At 36.3% G+C, this 19894-nt stretch overlaps 3 protein-coding genes across 4 annotated transcripts; 1 reads left to right on the forward strand and 2 right to left on the reverse strand.

The window, feature by feature from the left end:
* LOC120326362 (protein DGCR6-like) lies at positions 1 to 1577 on the reverse strand. Its single transcript, XM_039392635.2, has one exon. The coding sequence runs from the start codon at positions 1402 to 1404 to the stop codon at positions 874 to 876; it is 531 nt and encodes a 176-aa protein (XP_039248569.1). The 5' UTR covers positions 1405 to 1577; the 3' UTR covers positions 1 to 873.
* A 2433-nt stretch (positions 1578 to 4010) lies between these two features.
* LOC120326337 (potassium/sodium hyperpolarization-activated cyclic nucleotide-gated channel 2-like) lies at positions 4011 to 16599 on the forward strand. 2 transcript variants are annotated; one of them, XM_039392606.2, is made up of 11 exons: positions 4011 to 4166; positions 5064 to 5264; positions 6316 to 6397; positions 10834 to 10976; positions 12150 to 12299; positions 12948 to 13100; positions 13634 to 13763; positions 14463 to 14598; positions 15080 to 15240; positions 15627 to 15887; positions 16161 to 16599. In XM_039392606.2, the coding sequence occupies exons 1-11, from the start codon at positions 4105 to 4107 to the stop codon at positions 16476 to 16478; spliced, it is 1797 nt and encodes a 598-aa protein (XP_039248540.2). In that variant the 5' UTR covers positions 4011 to 4104; the 3' UTR covers positions 16479 to 16599. The 2 variants fall into 2 exon arrangements, with proteins under 2 accessions (XP_039248540.2, XP_039248541.1); XM_039392607.2 differs by lacking the exons at positions 4011 to 4166; positions 5064 to 5264; positions 6316 to 6397 and adding an exon at positions 9028 to 9154.
* LOC120326342 (uncharacterized) lies at positions 16528 to 19822 on the reverse strand. Its single transcript, XM_039392613.2, has 4 exons — positions 19607 to 19822; positions 19091 to 19271; positions 18357 to 18487; positions 16528 to 17866 (listed from the first exon to the last, which is right to left on the reverse strand). Exons 1-4 carry the CDS (start codon positions 19632 to 19634, stop codon positions 16824 to 16826), a joined length of 1383 nt encoding a protein of 460 aa, XP_039248547.2. The 5' UTR covers positions 19635 to 19822; the 3' UTR covers positions 16528 to 16823.
* Positions 19823 to 19894: the final 72 nt, after the last annotated feature.

A 19894-nucleotide genomic window follows, 5' to 3' on the forward strand; every position in this document is an offset into this window, starting at 1 on the left:
ACTGTAAATAAAAAATCACAATGTGCATATTTCGTTATAGGTCTGTTCATTATAAGTCCGTAATAAAAAAGGTAAATGAAATACAGTAATTGCAAAGGTAAGCAAGAAGATAATTTGTGTAGATAAATTTTAGAAATGCGATACCCGTACTCGCATCCTTTCTTTCTCAGTAATAATATCTCTATGCTCTTCTCAATTATTATCAAGTGCAAAATCATGAACAAAAATATCCGACACAATACTGTTCAACATTTCTAATCTGAATACGATATTAGTTCAGTTCTATTGTTATTAATTTGAATTACAGAAGAGAGAAAACATGCCATACCACTGCGGCAGTGACGAAGATTGAGATTATTAGGAGGTGACAATAACATTACGACTGCTGAATTCATAGTTAATAGCAATACCAATAACCCAATCGATAAGATATGTAGAATACCCGTGGCCACCAACAATTTTGCTTTCGAATGAATTTATGTTTTTAATATTATTTTTGGTATAAACTAGAGAATGTGTTATAAGTGGAAAAATGCAATCATTTTCATGAAAAAAATATATTCAATAAGGATTTAATAAGGTGCATTATACTTTTGCTTTAAACAAGATACTGCATAAGCATTCACTTATATGTTGAAGCCACTGCGCTACACATTTGAATGAACTGGATAGTAGATGTTATTACACTCTAGTGATGTGGATTTGTAATCTTCAGTGTGCAGTGACAAAATAGTCCCGACATACTGACTATTATGAGTTGGGCTGCGCGAGACTAACTCGTTATCCTTCCTCTATGTTGTAAACTGCTTTCCTGAGGAGCTGACTATTACATACAAAAAACTAGGGTATCCTGATAAAAAAAGAGCGATACGATTACTCAGACGTTCTCACCAATTTTATCAAATGGAGAAGAGTCATCTGTAATTTTATTTCTTGATCATCATTCGTAACAAAGAATCCTGGAACTCCAGCACTTTTTAAAGTTGCTTGCTGCACAACAACTTTCTGATCAATTTGAGTCAAAATTTTATTATCAAATTGTGTTAGTTCCGTTTTTAATCGTTTTTCCAACTCAATTAACTGCTTTTCATGTTCTTTTTGTAAAATGGCAAGATTATGACGTTTGCAAGTCCGTAAATCATCTTCATGTTTCTTTTTCAAATTTTTGATCAAAGTCTTATGCTCCTCTAATATTTTTTGTCTTTGTGTATACAAATTTTTTTCTGTTAAATGCTGAATTTCTTCCAAATCATCAACGATCGTGAAAATTGCACTATCTCGTAACGTTGATGCTAAATTAGCAAGGAGGTCATACGGAAGACGCTGCTGGGTCTTAAAGTCCAGGCTTTTTACTAACTGTTGAAGCTTTTCGAGCAGTTCATAATGTCTCACTTGACCATCCATTATCTTAAAAATAGTCTAGCTCTCAGATAAACAGATGATAAACAATTGAGCCTACAACCATGCTTAAATAATTTAGTTCACGAATCTTTTTTTATTATTTAGCTTATAACTGTATAATAAACTAGTAAGTCAAATAAGTTTTCAATGGGAAAATGGGCAGATCATAAATCAGTAAATGCATGTCTATTCTGCTATTTATTAAGTCAAGGTATTAGGAATTCCAGTAGTACGGTATTCAGGAATTCCAGACAAAGTGAGTTTATAATTTGTCAACCAAAATACAAATAAATTGGCAATACCTTCCATCTTATATTCTGTTCGTTCAGACGTTTTAAACCTTACCCGAGGTTTTGTTTGCTTTCCTGATTTCATTTCTGATCAGTTTATATTTATTTATTTTTATCAATCATTTTATCGCCTTTTATGCTGATTATGGAGTCGAAATGAAATTATCTTATTTAGCCTAAATATTAAAATAACAAATTCATGGAATTACACAGCACCTAATATTTTGAATAACAAAAACACCTATTTCTGTAGCTACTGAAATTACTTACCACAGCACTGCGGTACATTCCGACATTACCGTCTGAACGCACTAAAAAGTTTCTCAGCTATTCAAAGCGCTAAGTCTGTTAGTAGAGCTGCGAGGCAACCGTCCGGAGGAACTGGACAATCAGGCTAAATGCAGCCATGCGTGAAAACGTTTTCGGTATATATTCGGAATTTTGGAACGCTAGGCTACTTCGTACGTTTGTGGGCTATTACAGTACTAAAGATCAAGGATAAAAACAGCAGAATAATGATACGTATAAATTGAAGAGAAAGGAATTAATTGTACATATCAGATATCTCACTTATGTTGACAATGTCGTTGATTCGTGGCAATAAACCTCCGGAAACAAACGAACTTCTTGAGATTGGAAAGGTTTTTTACCATCATACTAACACGAAATTTCATTTTTAATTTAGCTTGGATTAATTCCTCCAGATGGGATCGTTTTAATAGGCCATTCAGGCAAAAGAGCACAATATTATTTAAAAAAAATAACCGAAAGAAAAAAAATCATTCATGTCTTTGCCCGGAAATCAGAATGGGCAGAATAAAAATTATATATTGTCACGATGACGACGAAATGACCACTGTCTACTTTCCTGCATCTATCTTATATACTCAATAGGATAGGATTAACATATTTATCCCGGGGAGAGGAAAGCCGATAAGACAGCCTAATAATATGGCGAACCACGGCAAGTGGTTCAACAAGTAATAATTAAACAACACGTATTACGGTTTCGGTAGATGACTGGGTGGTAACGATGCGACCATATACGGCCACAATTCGATGCCTGGAAATCGACCAAATAAACGAATCTAAGTAAGTCTAATATTGAGAATGAAAACGTGAAAATATGGGAAGAGAGTTCGCCGTGGTAATAATGAAAACAGGATAATACCACACAGACACAGAGAATGAAAATCCAGGGTAATTGCCGAAACTTTCAAGAAGATTTGGGCACGCTGGCCTACATACATTTTGGTGGGTGGGCACGTACTTGTACGTTTTTTAACTTTATTTTAAGTTATGCTCGCCTTCCAGGTATCTCTGTATTTGTTGTCTGTTTACTTTTTTGTATTGGTCTGTATTTGTTGTCTGTTTACTTTTTTGTATTGTTCTGTATTTGTTGTCTGTTTACTTTTTTGTATTGTTCCGTTTTAGTCAGAGAGCCGAAATAAAATGATTGATTGATTGATAACAGTACTACGTGGACAAGCTTTCATCGTGATATAGAATGAGAAGGGGAAAACAGGATCTCCCTAACTTTATGCTGGCGAGTATCGCGTCCCATACTCGGGAGCAGATGAAATTCAACCAACGAGGTGATAACACATGATAACCCGGAAATTCTATGTTATTACATTATTTTCAAAAAACAACCAAGGTATCGCAGGAGCGGTGTCAGCAAAATAAGCACGGAATTCAAAACATACTACCATGTTTCCCCTAAATAATACAGTGTCTTATTCCTTTTTTTTTCGAAAAATAACACTAGGTATTATTTTCGGGGGATTACTTTTATGTTTATTTATCAAAAACAAAAATTACAAGGAAGAGAGTTACGAGATTCTCAAATATGAAAACCGATATCCATTTACTTAATTGACACGTTTTCCTCTCTCACACGTTTTAGAATAAACATTTAAAACGTGTGGGAGAGATTTCTTGCTATCGATTAGTTAAAAAGAATCGCGCTATTGACTTGGTCTTATTTTAGGTGAGGGCTTATATTGAAATAATCCTAAAAATCAGGTTAGGTCTTATTTTCAGGGTCGGTCTTATTTTCGGGGAAACACGGTATTACGACAGCACACTTGCAATACTTGCGACGATTGCCATTAGTTGTAATTTTAATAATTAAATTCAGTAATTTTGTTATATCAACAGATGCGTGAATGAACATGATGTTCACACTGTAATTCGTGGTCTATTATTGCAGAATAAATAAAAGTTACTAGAATTCTCAAATTATGACGGAAATGAAAACATACTGGCGAATTCACTCAAAGTTTCTGTGTGTGACGTCATAAAGAAAAAATCCAGAAGACATTTCCATGAACAAATAATTTCGAATTATTTTCGCAACATGTAGACCTTTTTAACAAGTAATAGGGGGAAAGAGCGCCCCATAACTGAAGCCATGTCGTTGACGGGGAATGTGGGGATGCGTAGTGATACGTCCAATATGGATAAAGAAGTCAGGTAAACAGAATAGGATTACGTAGACATTTAGGTACCAATGCTTTTAGAGTTAAAGTTTCTTTTCTAATTTTTCTGCGTAATATGATTTTCCAATTGCTTCCCATTGAGAAAAATTGCGCGCTGTTATTAGCGCTGTTTAATTGTTTCATATGTATTTTTGATGTAATGTGAGTAACTACCGTGTTTCCCCGAAAATAAGACCTAGCCCGAATTTAAAAAATAATTTTAATATAAGCCCTCGCCTTAAAATAAGACCTATAGTCGACAGCGCGATTTTTTTTACCTTGTCGATAGCAAGAAATCTCTCCTACACGTTTTAAATGATTAGTAATCTATGTTTAGCAGTTATTTCAAATAAAAACGTGTTAGTTATGAGTAAATGGATATCGATTGTCATATTTTCTATATTCGAAAGTCTCGTAATTCTCTACTTTGTAATTGTGTTTTTGATAAATAAAAATAAAAGACTTCCTCCAAAATAAGGCCCAGTTTCATTTTTCGAAAAAAAAAAGGATTGAGATATTTTCGGGGAAACACAGTGCGCTCATCATCGTTTTAAATCCCACTTTAAATTTGTTCGCTATTTCGGTGAATCTGACAATTTCTGTTGCTGTTGTTTGTTTGTACGTTATTGTTCTATTTGCTATGTAATTAAAACAAACTCTCAAATGGACTAAGTGGAAGCCTCGAGGGGTAATTTGAAGGAGTAATTGTTAAACATGCACATGAATCTATTTTCGTGCTTCGTCAAGTTTTCCGAGATATCTGTTATTCCTGCTTGTTTGGAAATGAAGTCCTTTTAGCTGTAATTTTTTTACAAACTTTTTCCCAAATATTACTGAAAATAGGAAGTTTTATGTTAAGCCTTATTTTAAATGCAAGGTATTAATATTTCAGATCTCAGAAAAGTCTCCCATTTGCAAAAATATTGGATCTTCCACGTAGAAGCATAGGAACGCTGAAACAACGACTGAAACTTGGGCGTGCTGCTCGTGGACTGAAAAAACGAATGTCTCGTTCGGACACGACGATTATTGCACCAAAGGCTACAATATCAGCAAGACTGAAATCCGTCGTCTCTGTACAGAGTGCGAAAATGTAAATATATTTTCTGTACTTTTGATGTATACCGTACAGGTACCCAGAGAAAGATTTCATTTCACAAATAACGTCAACACTATAAAAACATTTGAAGCAACAGAAACAAAAAATAATAATTCAATGATAATTGGTTATAATTATTTGTGAGGGTCGGTATGCAAGACCGGTTAGGTCATCGAGGCTTCTGACCCATGTTGTATATGTGAAATGAGTCAAATAAAGCATTCGCGATGAAATATGGATAAAAATAGAGATAAAATTTAAAATGTATATGTGCGAGTCAGCAATTCAATATTATAAAGTTAATAAGGCAAGTCTTGATGTTAATAGGTCACATGAGATTTAAGAACTTAGGACTTAATTACATGTAATTATATTGTGTATTTTGTTCTCTCAGTTATCTACCACTGGAGCTGCTTTACTATCGGGTAACGTCGGCAGCATTTATCAATCGGGCATTCTTAAACCATAGCGAGTTATTTGTGATGCCAAGGCTGTATTCGGATATTACTGATCCAACAAATATCTGAAACTTTTCCCCCATTCTTAATTATTAGTGGTTAAATAACCAAGGCCGACCGAGAGCTGGAGTGTTCGGGTAGAACCTAATGACTTACAATAATTTGGAAATGACAATATTTCGAACTTCTTTATTCATACTAGCATGAATCGTTAAAATAACTCCATATTTAAACAATTTAAAGGAAGTTTCTAAAAATTGAGAATTGCATCTATAATACGCCTCTGATTACATATATACGCGATGTGGAATTAATAGGATATCCGAAGATCGTCGTTTAGTCTGTTCAGTTAATTCAGCGCGCGCCACGGCGATTTGCTAACTGCGCCCCGAGTTTTGTTAAACATAACTACCTAATATAAAATTGAATATTTTACATATTCAATCCATTATTAATGTTTTATTGTTTCTTATTTTAAATGTTTAAATTCAGTTTACTTTTCTATGTCGTTTACTTTGTGTTACGTAAGTTTAGTTAGTTGTTAATTAGTCTAACCAACTAACACTTGCTTTTACATTGTGAAACAGCATGGTTGAAAAGATTACACCAACAACTAACAAGGTTCCGATCACTAAATGGTCAAGAAAATTGTATGGAAGCGACAAAGCGGTAAGAGTTTTTAATTAATGTAACTTTTAATTAATGTGGTGATAATTAGATTGAGGAATGTGCAAACCACGGCCTGCGGGCCAAATACTGCCCACAGCGAAAAAAGTCAATTTTGAATGGTGCGACCTGCGAAACTGGATTTCAATTTAATCTGGTTCGTGCGAGTAATTCCAATTCATTTGAGCTACAAAGGTAGGCTTACCATACGTCTCGATTTAGGCGGGACAGTCCCGCTTTCCATCGTTTTGTCCCGCCGTCCCGATAAGTCAGCCAAAAGTCCCACGTTTTCAGCATAATACACAAACATGTTCTCGTTACTTTTGTTTCTGTGTAGCGCAGCGCTAGCCCTGGAGGTGAATGCGTTCGTTTCCCGCTGATTCCCATTGATGGCAGACGTATCAAATGTAAAACCAATAATATTTAGTCTAAATTCGAATTATTTGTACCGGTATCGTTAACGTCAATTCCTTCCTATTTCCGAACTGAACCCGACAGAGAATATGCGCATGAAATTTCGATAACAATATGGTCAATGAAGCCAGCCGACTGAGCCGAGACAGCTTTAAATGTAGGCCTATGTAGTAAAATCGGATGGTATGAAGTTACAAAATCACAGCTAAGGGGTCGTTGTCTTTTGAGGCGTCCCGATTTGAAGTCACAAAAATATGGTAACCCTATACAAAGGCCATACCTGAGTCCGATTTATTATCTATGCCTATGGCGTTACAATGCCCGTACAGCTAACTTGCGCGAAGCGAACAACGCATGTCATAAGATCACTTACAAAAAAAATCGTGCGTTCTAATTCTATGTAATGTACGTGCGCCACGCGGTTTAACCCAGTTATTAGTACCTGGTCCTCTTGTATTAAAAGGTTGCACCCCCTGATTTTGATTGGTAGCGTTCCAAGTTACTTTTCCGAGTTTTATTAATTATAATTTCCGACTTCGTTAATTTGCACATATACAAGGCATTTTGTTATTTCTGTAATATTTATAATTGGTGACCGTACATTTGAACCCATGTACATTTGAACCCATGCGTATATCCACGGGTTCAATCTATATGCGGGTGCTAAAACCCATGGGTTAGGGTTAGTATGGGTTTAACTATCCGTGAAACAAAAAAAAATTCATAGGTGCAATAGCATACAGGTGCAATTGTCATGGGTTCAAATGTACGTGGGTTCAAATGTAATGGAACCTTTATAATTTGACAGCCACACGAACTCGAAGGCATCAGATAACTTTTTAAAGGCTCTTTGTTAAAGTTTAGAACAAAGTTTGAGATGAGCGTTCATTTAGGCTGGTGACATGATTATATCGAATTTTGGGTAATCCTGTAGTGTGTGTACCTGTACCCTGTTAGGGTTAGCCACCGATTTTCCCTATTTTAGTTCCATTACAAGTTCGGGGACTGCCTGTGTTAGCCAAGTGAATATACCCCCTGTTCTTAGGCTTCCATTCCTTTACACAACTTGATATAGAGTGGGCGAACCAAATTAGTTACTTCCATATTGGTTCACACACTTCTGGCGCGCTGAATTTTATTCTACATAAATACTAAGTCGCTTCAAAAGTAACGCGTTTGGGATTTGGTCTTGAGAAAATAATGTGCCTTACCTACGATAACTAACACACCACGACAAATCGGCAATACTTGTAGTGAAAGTAAATTGAAATAAGAAATTCGAAAAATAAAAGTAATAGTGAATATTTATTTTAAACAAGAACAGCAACTTTGGACGTTTCAGAAGTGTGTGTACCAATATGGAGGTAACTAATTTTGTTCGCCTACTTTACTTCAAGTTGTGTAAAGGTACTGAAACCTATGGGCAGGGGGTATGTTCACTTGGCTAACACAGACAATCCTTGAACTCGTAATAGAACTAAAATAGAGAAAATCAGAATAAAGTTATGGCCTAACCCTAACCTGGTACACACACTACGGGAGTACCAAATTTTGCAAAACGATTCATAAGTCCATTTCGTGTCCAATAAATTTTGACTGTACTACGTATTCCAGCTGAGTCGAAATCTCTTCTAGAGTCACCAATAGCAACCGAGGATTATCACGCAATCACACTGATTAGCGAACACTTCAAAAATATTAATCGACTATTACAAATTGTTTTAAGAGATTAATTTGCAATCTTAATCGATTTTTGAGGCAAATTTGTTCGAGTATTATGATTTACTACCTGGGAAATATATATTTTGCCACTGCAAAGAGTATAGCAGTGAGTGAGTGTTGAATTGTTGCAATTCTAATACGCAAGGTTTAGATTATTGACAATTAGAAGATTTTAGCCATCGTAATGTAGAAAACGGAAAGTAAATTCCTGATTCTACTGAAAATCAGATATTATCTAACAAACTATAAAACAGATAGACGATGTCTGTCAAGCCTGAGCCAGAACAGTTGAGTCAAATAGTCTTTGATAAAATATCATGTTAGCGCGTTGCCAGGCAGTTTAGACTAGACTAGAGGGTACTCCCGTACTATGTGTACCAGGTTAGGGCCAAGCCATAATTTTATTCCGATTTTACTTATTTTAGTTTTATTACGAGTTCGGGGACATACGAGTCAAGACAAATCTGTCTATGCATAGGATGCTAAAATCAGTTTAATTGAAAACGTTCCGTGTATTTTAACCAGTTAAGTTGTTAATTGGTAGTGATATAGTCATAATTAAACATGATGGAAAATCAAAAATCGCCCACACGATTTTGGCGAGCTGCTAAGAGACGAAACGAGGTGGGTCGAATTTCAATCTATCACAAGATGAACTCAATGAAAGCTGTTGAGTACACATTAAAATATATATATACACCGTGACCCCCGACTCCCCACGTTGATGGAATTTATATTCCGACACCAGCTCCGAACTCCTGAGGAAATCAAATTTTGGTGACAAAAACTTTGGGGTATGCAGGCCTTTAATGCAGGCTTGTCCATGAAAAATATTTTTGAGTCCCATCCCAGAACAATTTATGCCTGTCCCATCTCATCCCACGGGATTCCCATTGGAATACAATTCAATAGAAATTGTTAAATTCAGGTTCAGCGTCTACTAAATAGGATTACATGTACGAATAGACATGCGAAACAACAAAATTTACTGGCTTCGTTAACTTTAAATTCATTGCTATTATATGCACATGTGTCCACCAGCCCATTCACAAAGTATATTGTTAATGCTGAATATATTTTGCTCTTTATAACTAACAAGAGGGCTATGCTCAAATATAGGGACACGAAGTCCAAAACGAAATGTTTTACCCTAATTTCACCCAAAATCAGACGGTTTTCGTGTCCCATGGGAAATACAAATGTGTGCTGTCCCATCTCATCCCATGGGACGTTTCCCATGCTAATCCCATTCCCATGAACGAGCCTGCGTTGGTGGAATGTTAAGAATTTATATTTTCGTTTCTGTGGAAATTTAATTATCACCGAAGTCCAAATGTTCTCACTGGATTTTAAAAATTTATCATATTTTTGTCAACACCGGCTAAGCAAATATATTAAAAGCGATATTTCTGTAATTTTCAGCGAAATAGTCCGGACATGCGACTATTGCTAAGTTTTTCAATTTATACTTTTGGAACTTCTGTGCAAAACCCCTGCCAACGCTCAAAATAAAAAACTTAGTAATTATCCAGTTAGGGTTATGATCGCAGATTGCGCTAAAAATTCAAATTTTTCATTCATTCCTAACTGGATAATACTTACCTGCCATCAATGAACCCCGTGGTGAGTCCGGTAATCCAAAACATATCCGCTAGGTGATGCTCAGAAATCGTAGAGTTTATTTTGGAATCGCCAGAAGTGCACAAAAATGCGCACAACCTGAACATAGTATGTGTGTAAAGGTTTGGGTTCAGGTTGTGCGACATCTTGGTGCACATAGTTCTGGAGCGCCGCTTATTGTATGAATAGTGAATTATCCGAATCGTAATTTTCACAATTCATTAACTAATATTAAACGCACACAACAATCTATTTATGTTATTTTGTCCAACTCTCTAATATTTCCGATTTTTCTCATTTCACTTAGGATGGGATCGGATACGTTTTCTAGAGTTATTCCGGGAGAGAAAAGAAAGTCGGTAAGCCGGTAATCATATGGCGAACCACGGTCTCTCGTCCGGTTACCAGTCCATGTCGGGTATGGGATTAGTTGGCTAGTTATTTATTTTCGGGAGCATGGACTTGATTTCACTTCAACTAGTTAATCCGCAAGAAAGACGTAAATCCAAATCCAATGATATGCGAGACTATTGCAATATTCTCCGCTATCTCATGGAAAGTTCACGCAAATGCCAAATCAAATTTTTGCGCCAAAATATTGGTAAATTTAAAATGAGTGGCGGAGTTCCATCTACCCAGGTCAACTATGAAATGTCAATAGCTATTTCTCTTATACTTTACAGGTAATGCATGAACATGAGCGACTTATGAAAGCTGGATTTGTTATTCATCCTTTCAGTAATTTTCGATTGACTTGGGACGTTTTATCAGCTATTTTGATCCTGGCAAATATCGTCATAATTCCAATGGACATTGCTTTTTCTACGTGAGTACATTAGGGCATACTGTAAAGGTAAGATCGGGCCAAAACTTCCAGCCCGGCCCGATCCAGGCCCGTGGGTATTAAACCAGACCCGAGCCCGACTAATTTGCAGGCCCGAAGCGAACCCGAAAATTCATATTTTATTTAAGAGTTTATTGAATTGTCATTGCAAGAGTTTAGTATGTGTCGTGTTGATGAGGCAACGCCTCATTTAAAAAAAAGTCAGTGATAGAGAAGCCCGACCCGACCTGAACGTAATGATTGACATTTCAGGCCCGAGCCCGACCCGAAATTTGGGCTTCAGATCTCAGCTCTAGGACATAGGTCCTTAAAGTGCTTCATACGGAAACCCAGGGCTCTGTGCGAGAAACCTATGGTCACCAAGAACTATTCGTTTACTTATTAAAATACTGACGTGGCTAAATTTGTAACTTTTCGAAGATATGGATACTGCTTTTTTTGCGCGAGTACATTAGGGTTCTATTCACATGGCTAACAACTCGGGGAAAATGACACCCAATCCCGAATTCGAATGATTCAGAAACGATTTTAATTCAGACTCTCGATTACGGAAAGACTAAGAGAATCTAGGTTAGAGAAAACTTTGACTCTAACCAGCTACGAGGGAACCCTAGGGAAGTTTAATTTTGATGACGGAAATTTTGGCGCATGCCGCATGCAAGGCTTTTTTACTAGTCTCTTGAGAATGCTCAGTCAACTCAATGCTTTTTAGATTCCTGACTTTGAATATGACTATAAAATAATGAGTACTTTCGACTAAGACTACAGAAAATTACGACTACGACTGCAATTCTCAGTTCAGGAGAGTTTGACAATAGTACCTCGGCTCAACCTCCAATATTAATAAGAACTCCGATTCACATGAATGTTCTTGCATAAGCAAACTTGAGAATTAGATTTCGTAAATCATCAAACATTAAAGCTGACATTGCTAACGAATATTAGCTCTGGGTTCCCAAATCACGCCTTCAAATAAACCTCAAATTTCTCAGCATAACGTCATGAGAAGTTTTGTCGCATGACATTAAGATGTTTTGAAAATTTCACCACTTTATCGAAGTCTGAAATGAGCTAACGATAACTTATATACCAAAAATAAGTATCCCCTTGAACAACTTTTTATGAAGAATGTAATCTTTTTCTATTCTCCCACAGGGCAGAAGAAGACATTCGCAGCGTCGTCTTCAAACTGATATCTGACATGTGGTTCATGGCGGATATCATTTTGAACTTTCGAACTGGAATAAAAACAGACGGCGGTGACAAAACAACCGTCGAGCTTGAACCTAGGAAGATCGCTAAACTGTAAGTTTGGAGCATATTTCTTTGATTCACATAAAAATCAATCGCTGGTTTTCAATTAAGTTGGATCATGAGTATGTTTAGGTCACATTATCAGGTCCCAAAAACTAAAAATGAATGTTCAGAATAACTTAACAAAAAAGATGAAGAAGACCGATGAATTGCCGGAAACTCGGTGTTATTTTATTGCTAAACTTGAAGATAGACAAAGTAAAAGCTTCAAATATGCGCTGTGCTCTGATTAAAGACAGATGTGTACTCCCGTAGTATATGTACCAGGTTAGGGTTAGGCCATAATTTTAATCCGATTTTCCTTATTTTAGTTCTGTTACGTGTTCGGAGATTGTCTGTGTTAGCCAATTGAATATACCCCCTGCCCATAGATTTCAGTCCATTTACACAACTTTATGTAAAGTAGGCGAACAAAATCAGTTACCTCTATATATATTGGAGCGTCGCTTTTGGAGCGTCACTTTTGGAGCGTCGATGTGTGATCATATTATGATATCATACACACTTTCTCGACCTTCATATCATCCTCTATAAATTCGGAATTTCTTGTTTTAAATTTAAAAATGAACCTTTATGCCAGTTTTTCAATTCTGTTTGTTAGTTGTAATCAAAGAATTAAATCAGCATAAACCTTTTCAGATATATTCGCCGATGGTTCTTCATTGATCTGATCGCTTCCTTGCCATTTGACTTCATCGTTCGTCTATTTCTCGATACTAAAAGAAGCAAGGCAGTAAGGTTTCTTAGAATCGGGAAAGCAGTTGCTCTCGTAAAAGTTGCGAGAGTACCAAGGTACGTCAATTCCTATTGATTATACTTGACTCAAGTCTATATTTGCCAATCGACAAACTTACTCGCGACGCAGCCATTCAATTTTGCAGCCGCTCAGGCAATTTAAACAAGATTTGCACTTGAGTGATGAGATACATATTGTATTTCTTCCCTGCATCGAACCCGTTGTCTTCAAATAGTTCTTGCCATGCAAATCGCTTTTGGGGCCATATACTTACTCCCCATCTATACTCTAGTTAGTTCTTAGTTCTAAACAAAGTCTTTACGAAGATGGGTTTTATTTGTGGGTTCCTGTTGTGCATGCGCTGTCAGTAATTTCGTCGACTGTCAAAGAACTGTAATCTGACTTTGGACAGTCTTAGTCCAATTTTTATTGGTGGTGCAACTTGATTTAATAATGTCAACCCGCGTTCACATATTTTTTCTGTTTTTCTATCGCCTTTGTTTGCGTTGTTCATATTTTGGTTCTGTTTAATAGACGAAATACCAAATATCGTATATTTGTCTGCTTGACAAGCAATAATCTTTCACAGGCTTATCCGTGGTATTCATCATTGGGAAGAAATCTTCAATCTCCAATACGATTTCGCCGTGTCAATGATGAGGTTCGCCTATCTGGTCTTCTTTATATTCATGACTTGTCATATCAATGGATGCTTACAGGTATTTTTCAACCCTTATCTATCTAGCATGCGATTAACTTGGGGCTGGTGATCCAAGCCCCCATGACCACAACATCGATCGCAATAATATCGCGTATCAGTAGTGTACACTAGGGGAGTGCAACCTTTCATAAAGGAGGGCCAGATGAAATAACTGGGTGAAACCGCGGGCCGCACCTTTATCATAAGCTTTCTAGTAGTTGCAGCTCAAAAATTTTGGTTATTGATCTTATGCTTCGCACAAGCTAGCTGTTAGGGTATTGTAAAGTCATAGGCATATATGATACATTGGACTCGGGTATAGGGTTTGGAATTACTACTAAATTAAAAACTCGTTTCGCGGGCCGCAAGATTTTTCCTTGAGGGCCGCATTTGGCGCGCAGACCTCAGGTTGCACACTCCTGGTCCACAAAAAAACACGAGAATTTACGATTCAAAATAAATGTCTCTTCCACCTTTTATTTAAATAGGTATTTGTGTATAACGTTGTTCAGGGTGGCGGTAAAATAATCTACTAAAGTCCTCGGTGTTTTTAAGATCGTATATAAGGGGTTAAAAGAACCACAGTTATACAGGATGTGACTAAAAAAGGATTAACATTCATAAAATTAATCATCAATTGAATGATTATAAATCTTTCTGGCTATTTTGAATGTTAAGTTAGGACGCCTGAAATGTCTTCTCTTTTGTTGCTTTTCAGTACATGGTTCCAATGTTCTACGATTTTCCCGAGGATACCTGGGTTCGTATGAGAGGATTGGATCATCCTAACGTTACATGGTGGGAAGCCTACTCATGGTCGCTTTTCAAAAGCACAAGTCAGATGTTATGCCTAGGTAGCGTGGGAACTATTTGTTCTGTACAATGTACTATTTGTGTACGTTACTACGATATAGCAGTGACACGGGCAAATTACGGCTTGCGGGCCAAATCCGACCCGCTGGGTAATTCAATCTGTCCCGCCTGATGATGCCACAACCAAACTAAAATCAAATTTTGATGTTTATTTTTATTCATCGAAAACAAAATTACAAAGTGGAGAATTACGATATTTTTATTAAATATTCATTTTATACTCACGATATAAACCGATATCCATTTATTTATGAATAACACGTTTTTATTTAAAAGAAACTGCTGGGTCTTATTTTAAGGGGAGGCTCATATTAAAATCATTTTTAAATATCAGGCTAGGTCTTATTTTCGGGGAAACACGGTATTACTTTTTCCTCTGCTCAGAATAGTCAAAGACAAATTTAAATGTAACTACACTGTTTTTTAATGCTCGTGCAATCTATATTTCTACAATCCATACAGGTTACAGCCAGATTATTCCAGTCGGAATGGTTGATCTATGGATGACAATGCTGAGTCAGATTACTGGAGCAATTATTTTTGCCATATTTATTGGTAATGCTATTAACCTTATGGAAGAAATGGACGCCTCTAAGAACGCATTCAAGATGAAAATTAACCAGGTATGTAAGAGTAAATTTTGAAATTATACCAGGATTGAATGGAATTACATTGTAGGCTACTGACTGTCAACGATGAAAACTCGTTTGTTCAAGATTGCGAAATAGGCTATAGCCATTGTTGCCAGGGGAACCAAGGAGTCGATCTGTATAGTTTTCAAACAATTCTTTGCTGAGAGCAATTTGAACCAAATTGTCTGTTGCAATTGAAAATGGTTCTTAATTACGGTGTCATTACCGTACTAGTATATATATACACAAACACGAAGTCATTCATGGACTTCCGATGGAGACAATGCTGGCACGCAATACTCTTTACAAGTTGTACATGTGCTTGGGAAATCTCCAGACAAGTTAATATTTATCACGCATTCCTGAATTTCACACAGATACAAGAGTACCTGGGATTTCGTAGAATTCCCATCAAACTGCGCCGAAAAGTTCTTGATTACTGCGAAATGCGATTTCAAGGAAAGCTATTCGATGAACATCAAATTCTAAAGGAATTGAGTCCTTCGCTACGGCGTGAGGTTGTTTGGTACAATACATCCGTTTTAATACAATCTGTTCCTCTGTTTGAAGAAGTTAGCGATGAATTCGTGTATGAACTTGGATACGTTTTGAAATACTCTGTTTACATGCCGCAAGATGTGAGTATAGAGCTAACTGTTTGAAATTCTTCGTTGTCTTGGTTACAAGATCTGTATGGAGTATAGAAACAACCACTTAAAATTCCTAGTCGTTTTAACGCTGCCCGAAAAATATATTCACAAATTTTGCCTAGATCCCGGACGGACCAAAGTCGTGTTCTACTATGTGATTCGGTTGTCCCATCGGCTTTCCTTTCTTTTAAATAGGAAAAATTTGAATTTTTCATATTCATGTATAGTTAACCTAGAAATATACAGTATTTTTTTCTTCAGAAAATTGTCAAGGAAGGAACAAAAGCTCTTCATATGTTTTTCATTAGCCGGGGTGAGGTAGAAATTCGTTCTTCCACATTTGTCAATTACCTGTCAGACGGTGGGCACTTCGGAGAGTCTTGTCTGTTCAGTTCTGAAATGCGTAGGTCCGCTGATGTCACAGCTTTGACCACGGTTCACATTTACATGCTGCACAGATGCGATTATGTGAAGGTTTTGGCAAGATTTCCAGACGAGGCTGACAGGATTAGAAATTTCAGTCGCAGAATACGCGACATTTCGTCAAGATATGACTTCATTAGAAATCACAATTTCTAGTCTTGCACTGTAGTAATTTTTCAATTTTTTTTTCTGTTTTACAAAACACTGTAGTTTTTAATCTGTATTTTTTAAGGTATAAAAAGTATAAATAAAGAATCGTGAGAGTGATCAATAACTATATTTTATGCTTTCAATTGGATTTGAAAGACTAAGAAAATTTGCATACAAGGTGTTGGGGGTACCGAAAAAATTTCGGGGTTAATAAACTTGGTAGCTTCGTAGATGAAGTAGCTAATTATGGGTTCTCCTAAAATCCGCCTGTTGATTTATATAATACTTTATATATTATATGTATAAAACAATTTTTGACAAGATTTTCTAATGCAATAATATAGGGGCAAATTAGAAATAAAAACGAGGTGTAATCGCTTGAGCTAACATTGATGGATATGAATCACCATTGTGACGCATGAATTGAGGCAATAGGGGCTCAAAATGAGGTCGTGTGTTGATAGACTGCTGCTGGGCATTGTGGAATATTTGGGACGACACGGATGTGCATCTTAATGCTTCAAAGTTTTGAAGGTAAAAATTCTCACCTGTAATACTAGGAGGCGAAATATGATGTAGAGGTAGACTAAGATTAGTTGGAATTCTTACAATGGGCGGTATGTCTGTCTGAAACGACGTGTTAATCATACCGGTAGGATATTTCACAATTGTATTGTCGGAGTTGTCATTTCTCATAAGATTGAGATATGGAGTATTAGAACAGTCTGGCGAAATACTATCGTGTCTTACAAATGCTGTGTATTGTGGTACTATACGCGAATGATTGGGAAAGTTTAGCGGCTCCGCCTTAGAAACACAAGCTTTTCGGTACAACATATCTTGAGAAACATTAGTGTTTTGATTTTTGCAGAATGTTTTCGAGCAAGTTCTATTCAAAATTGAATCTATAGAAAAATCGCTTTGTCTCTTCCTGTGAGTTTCCACGGTTTTATTTTCATAATTACTGCTACATTCAACACGATGTTTAGTTGCAACTCTCTCTTTATCGTCATGGTGTAAAGCGCGATCGTCAGTTTCTGACGGGCCAGACTGCCAAGTTTCTGAATCATTTTGTCGCAAACTTTCTACACACATGGGACTTTCCGATTCAGAAGAGAGGGATTCATATCCGTAGTCTGATGATGTATTACCAGATGAACCAGATGGCATCTTAATACTGCACGTACATTGACATTTTCTTTGTGTATTTCCCACGGAGTGTTTAATTTCATCTGAATTAATTTTCTCGGTGGATAAGTCCATTTCCGTTTGTTCTGAGGTCTGTGGTTGTGTAGAAATTATATCCTTTTTGTTTGGCTTGGTAACCCTACTGTCGTTCTTGTCAAAAAAGGAAAAAACATTCTGTGATCCTTCAGCAAAAGTCCAGTAGTGACCTGAAAATAATAATAAAACTGTATTAATTGTTGTCTGAATATTTATTGCAAAACTCAACGTAGTTCCTATTTCCAAATCCTGCAGGATTTGGCCCGCGGGTCGTACATTGCCTATGTCAGGTTTACAGTGTACCTACCAAACAGAAAAATTTCACGTCCACAGTTGTTTTTTCCAAGAACTTCAGTTATGTGGATTAACTACCCATGGCTGTTTTCTTGATTGTGTTGACATGAATTGCTTTAAAGTCTCGTATCAATCGGTATTTACTAACGCGCAATTCTTCACAAAAGTCTCAGAAGCCCTTGGCACTTTATTCACCCGTATTTTTGCTTAGTGATTAATATCTTTTATTTGTGAGTGGAGGCGTGTGACCTTGCTTTGAGCAACGTTCCTTGAAAACCCTAATAAACACTAAACTAAATCTCTACTCCTAGCTTTCGAAGGAATACAAGCAGTTAGCTGCAGACAATATTTCACTGTATAACATACCTTTTCCTGGTGGGTCTTCATTTGTTCTTGCCACTTTTACAAAACACGAATTCAATGAAAGATTATGTCGGATCGAGTTCTGCCACGCCTTTCGGTTTTTGCGATAATAAGGAAAGTTTTCTGAAATGTACCTGTTGAAATACATAGGGCATTAATAATTTTTTCAATTTATACTTCTGGATCTTATGTACAAAGCCCCCGCTAAAAAGAATTGCAGGTTTTGCTAAAAATTCAAACTTTCAAATCATTCGTAACCGCGACTGGATAATTACTAATTTGGTATTTAAAAACATGGCGCTGTGTTTTTCTCAAATTTCACTATAACTTTGCTAACCTGCAATACGAACATATTTTACTGAATTTGTCAACCGCATGGCCTGTATATTTGAATGCCAGTTTCAGTCACATTTCGATTTATATATGACTGATATGAAATACGCTGATTTGATTATCTTTATCCCTGGCGTAGTCATATGTAGAGGTTTGAGTCAAAGTAGCTAAATTCAGCGCTCCAGAAGTATGTGTAACTAATTTTATTTGTCTACTTTACATTGAGTTGTGTAAAGAGACTGAAACCTATGGGCAGGGGGTGTATTCACTTGGCTAGCACAGACAGTCCCCGAACTCAAAATAGAACTAAAATAAGGAAAATCGGAATAAAATTATGGCCTAACCCTAACCTGGTACACATACGGGAGTACCGTAAATTCAATTCATATTTGATAAAGTCTTACTTGTATATTCCACTCAATGTTTCTTTTGACTCTCCATTGCTGTGTATCGCCATTGCTATCAGCGCAATATAGGAATATGGAGGTCTTTTATCTGTTTCTAGTTTCCATCGACCGATATCTTTAACTGCAGCAGCGAAGTCTGAACTGGTTATACGCGAAGTTGTAGATTTCTTAGTCTTATCTATAACGAAAACGAAATTTTAAAATGAGTTTTTCTAGATGTAAAAGTTTACTTACTAAAACTGAATATAATGCTCGTATACAACTTACATTCATATAAATATTAAGACTTATGAAGTTAACCTTGACTTGTTCGCATTTTGGGTTTCTCGTTCTATAAATTCTTTCAGCTATAAAAACTTTATTTAAATTTCATAGTTTACTAATACATTTTTTTTAGTTTTAATATCCAATTAATGCAATTCCGTCTGCTACATTGACTCAATAAATTGAAAACTTTTGCACTTGACGTTTCGGTTTTATCTGATGAATTGGTACGAATGTCATTACACTTGCCTTCTATGTCATTTGAAGAATTCGCCATTTTGATCGGTGTTTCCGTCAGTTAGTCTCTTTTTATTTATTCCATACGTTTAATCCCAATAATTGCGATATATGCAGAATCTTTAAGAAAACATGTGTAATAAATACTATATTTCTCGTAGGGATTAAATCTCCACGATTCTGTAAATACCTAGAATAATGCAAGTCTGAAAGTACAGTATATCAAAATGAAAAGCTTTAAGACTATGATATTTGTTGATTAATCAATCACTTTATTGTAAATCAGATAGAATAACAGCT

The sequence above is a fragment of the Styela clava genome, chromosome 4 (genome assembly GCF_964204865.1).
Source record: "Styela clava chromosome 4, kaStyClav1.hap1.2, whole genome shotgun sequence".
Classification (NCBI taxonomy): Eukaryota; Metazoa; Chordata; class Ascidiacea; order Stolidobranchia; family Styelidae; genus Styela; species Styela clava.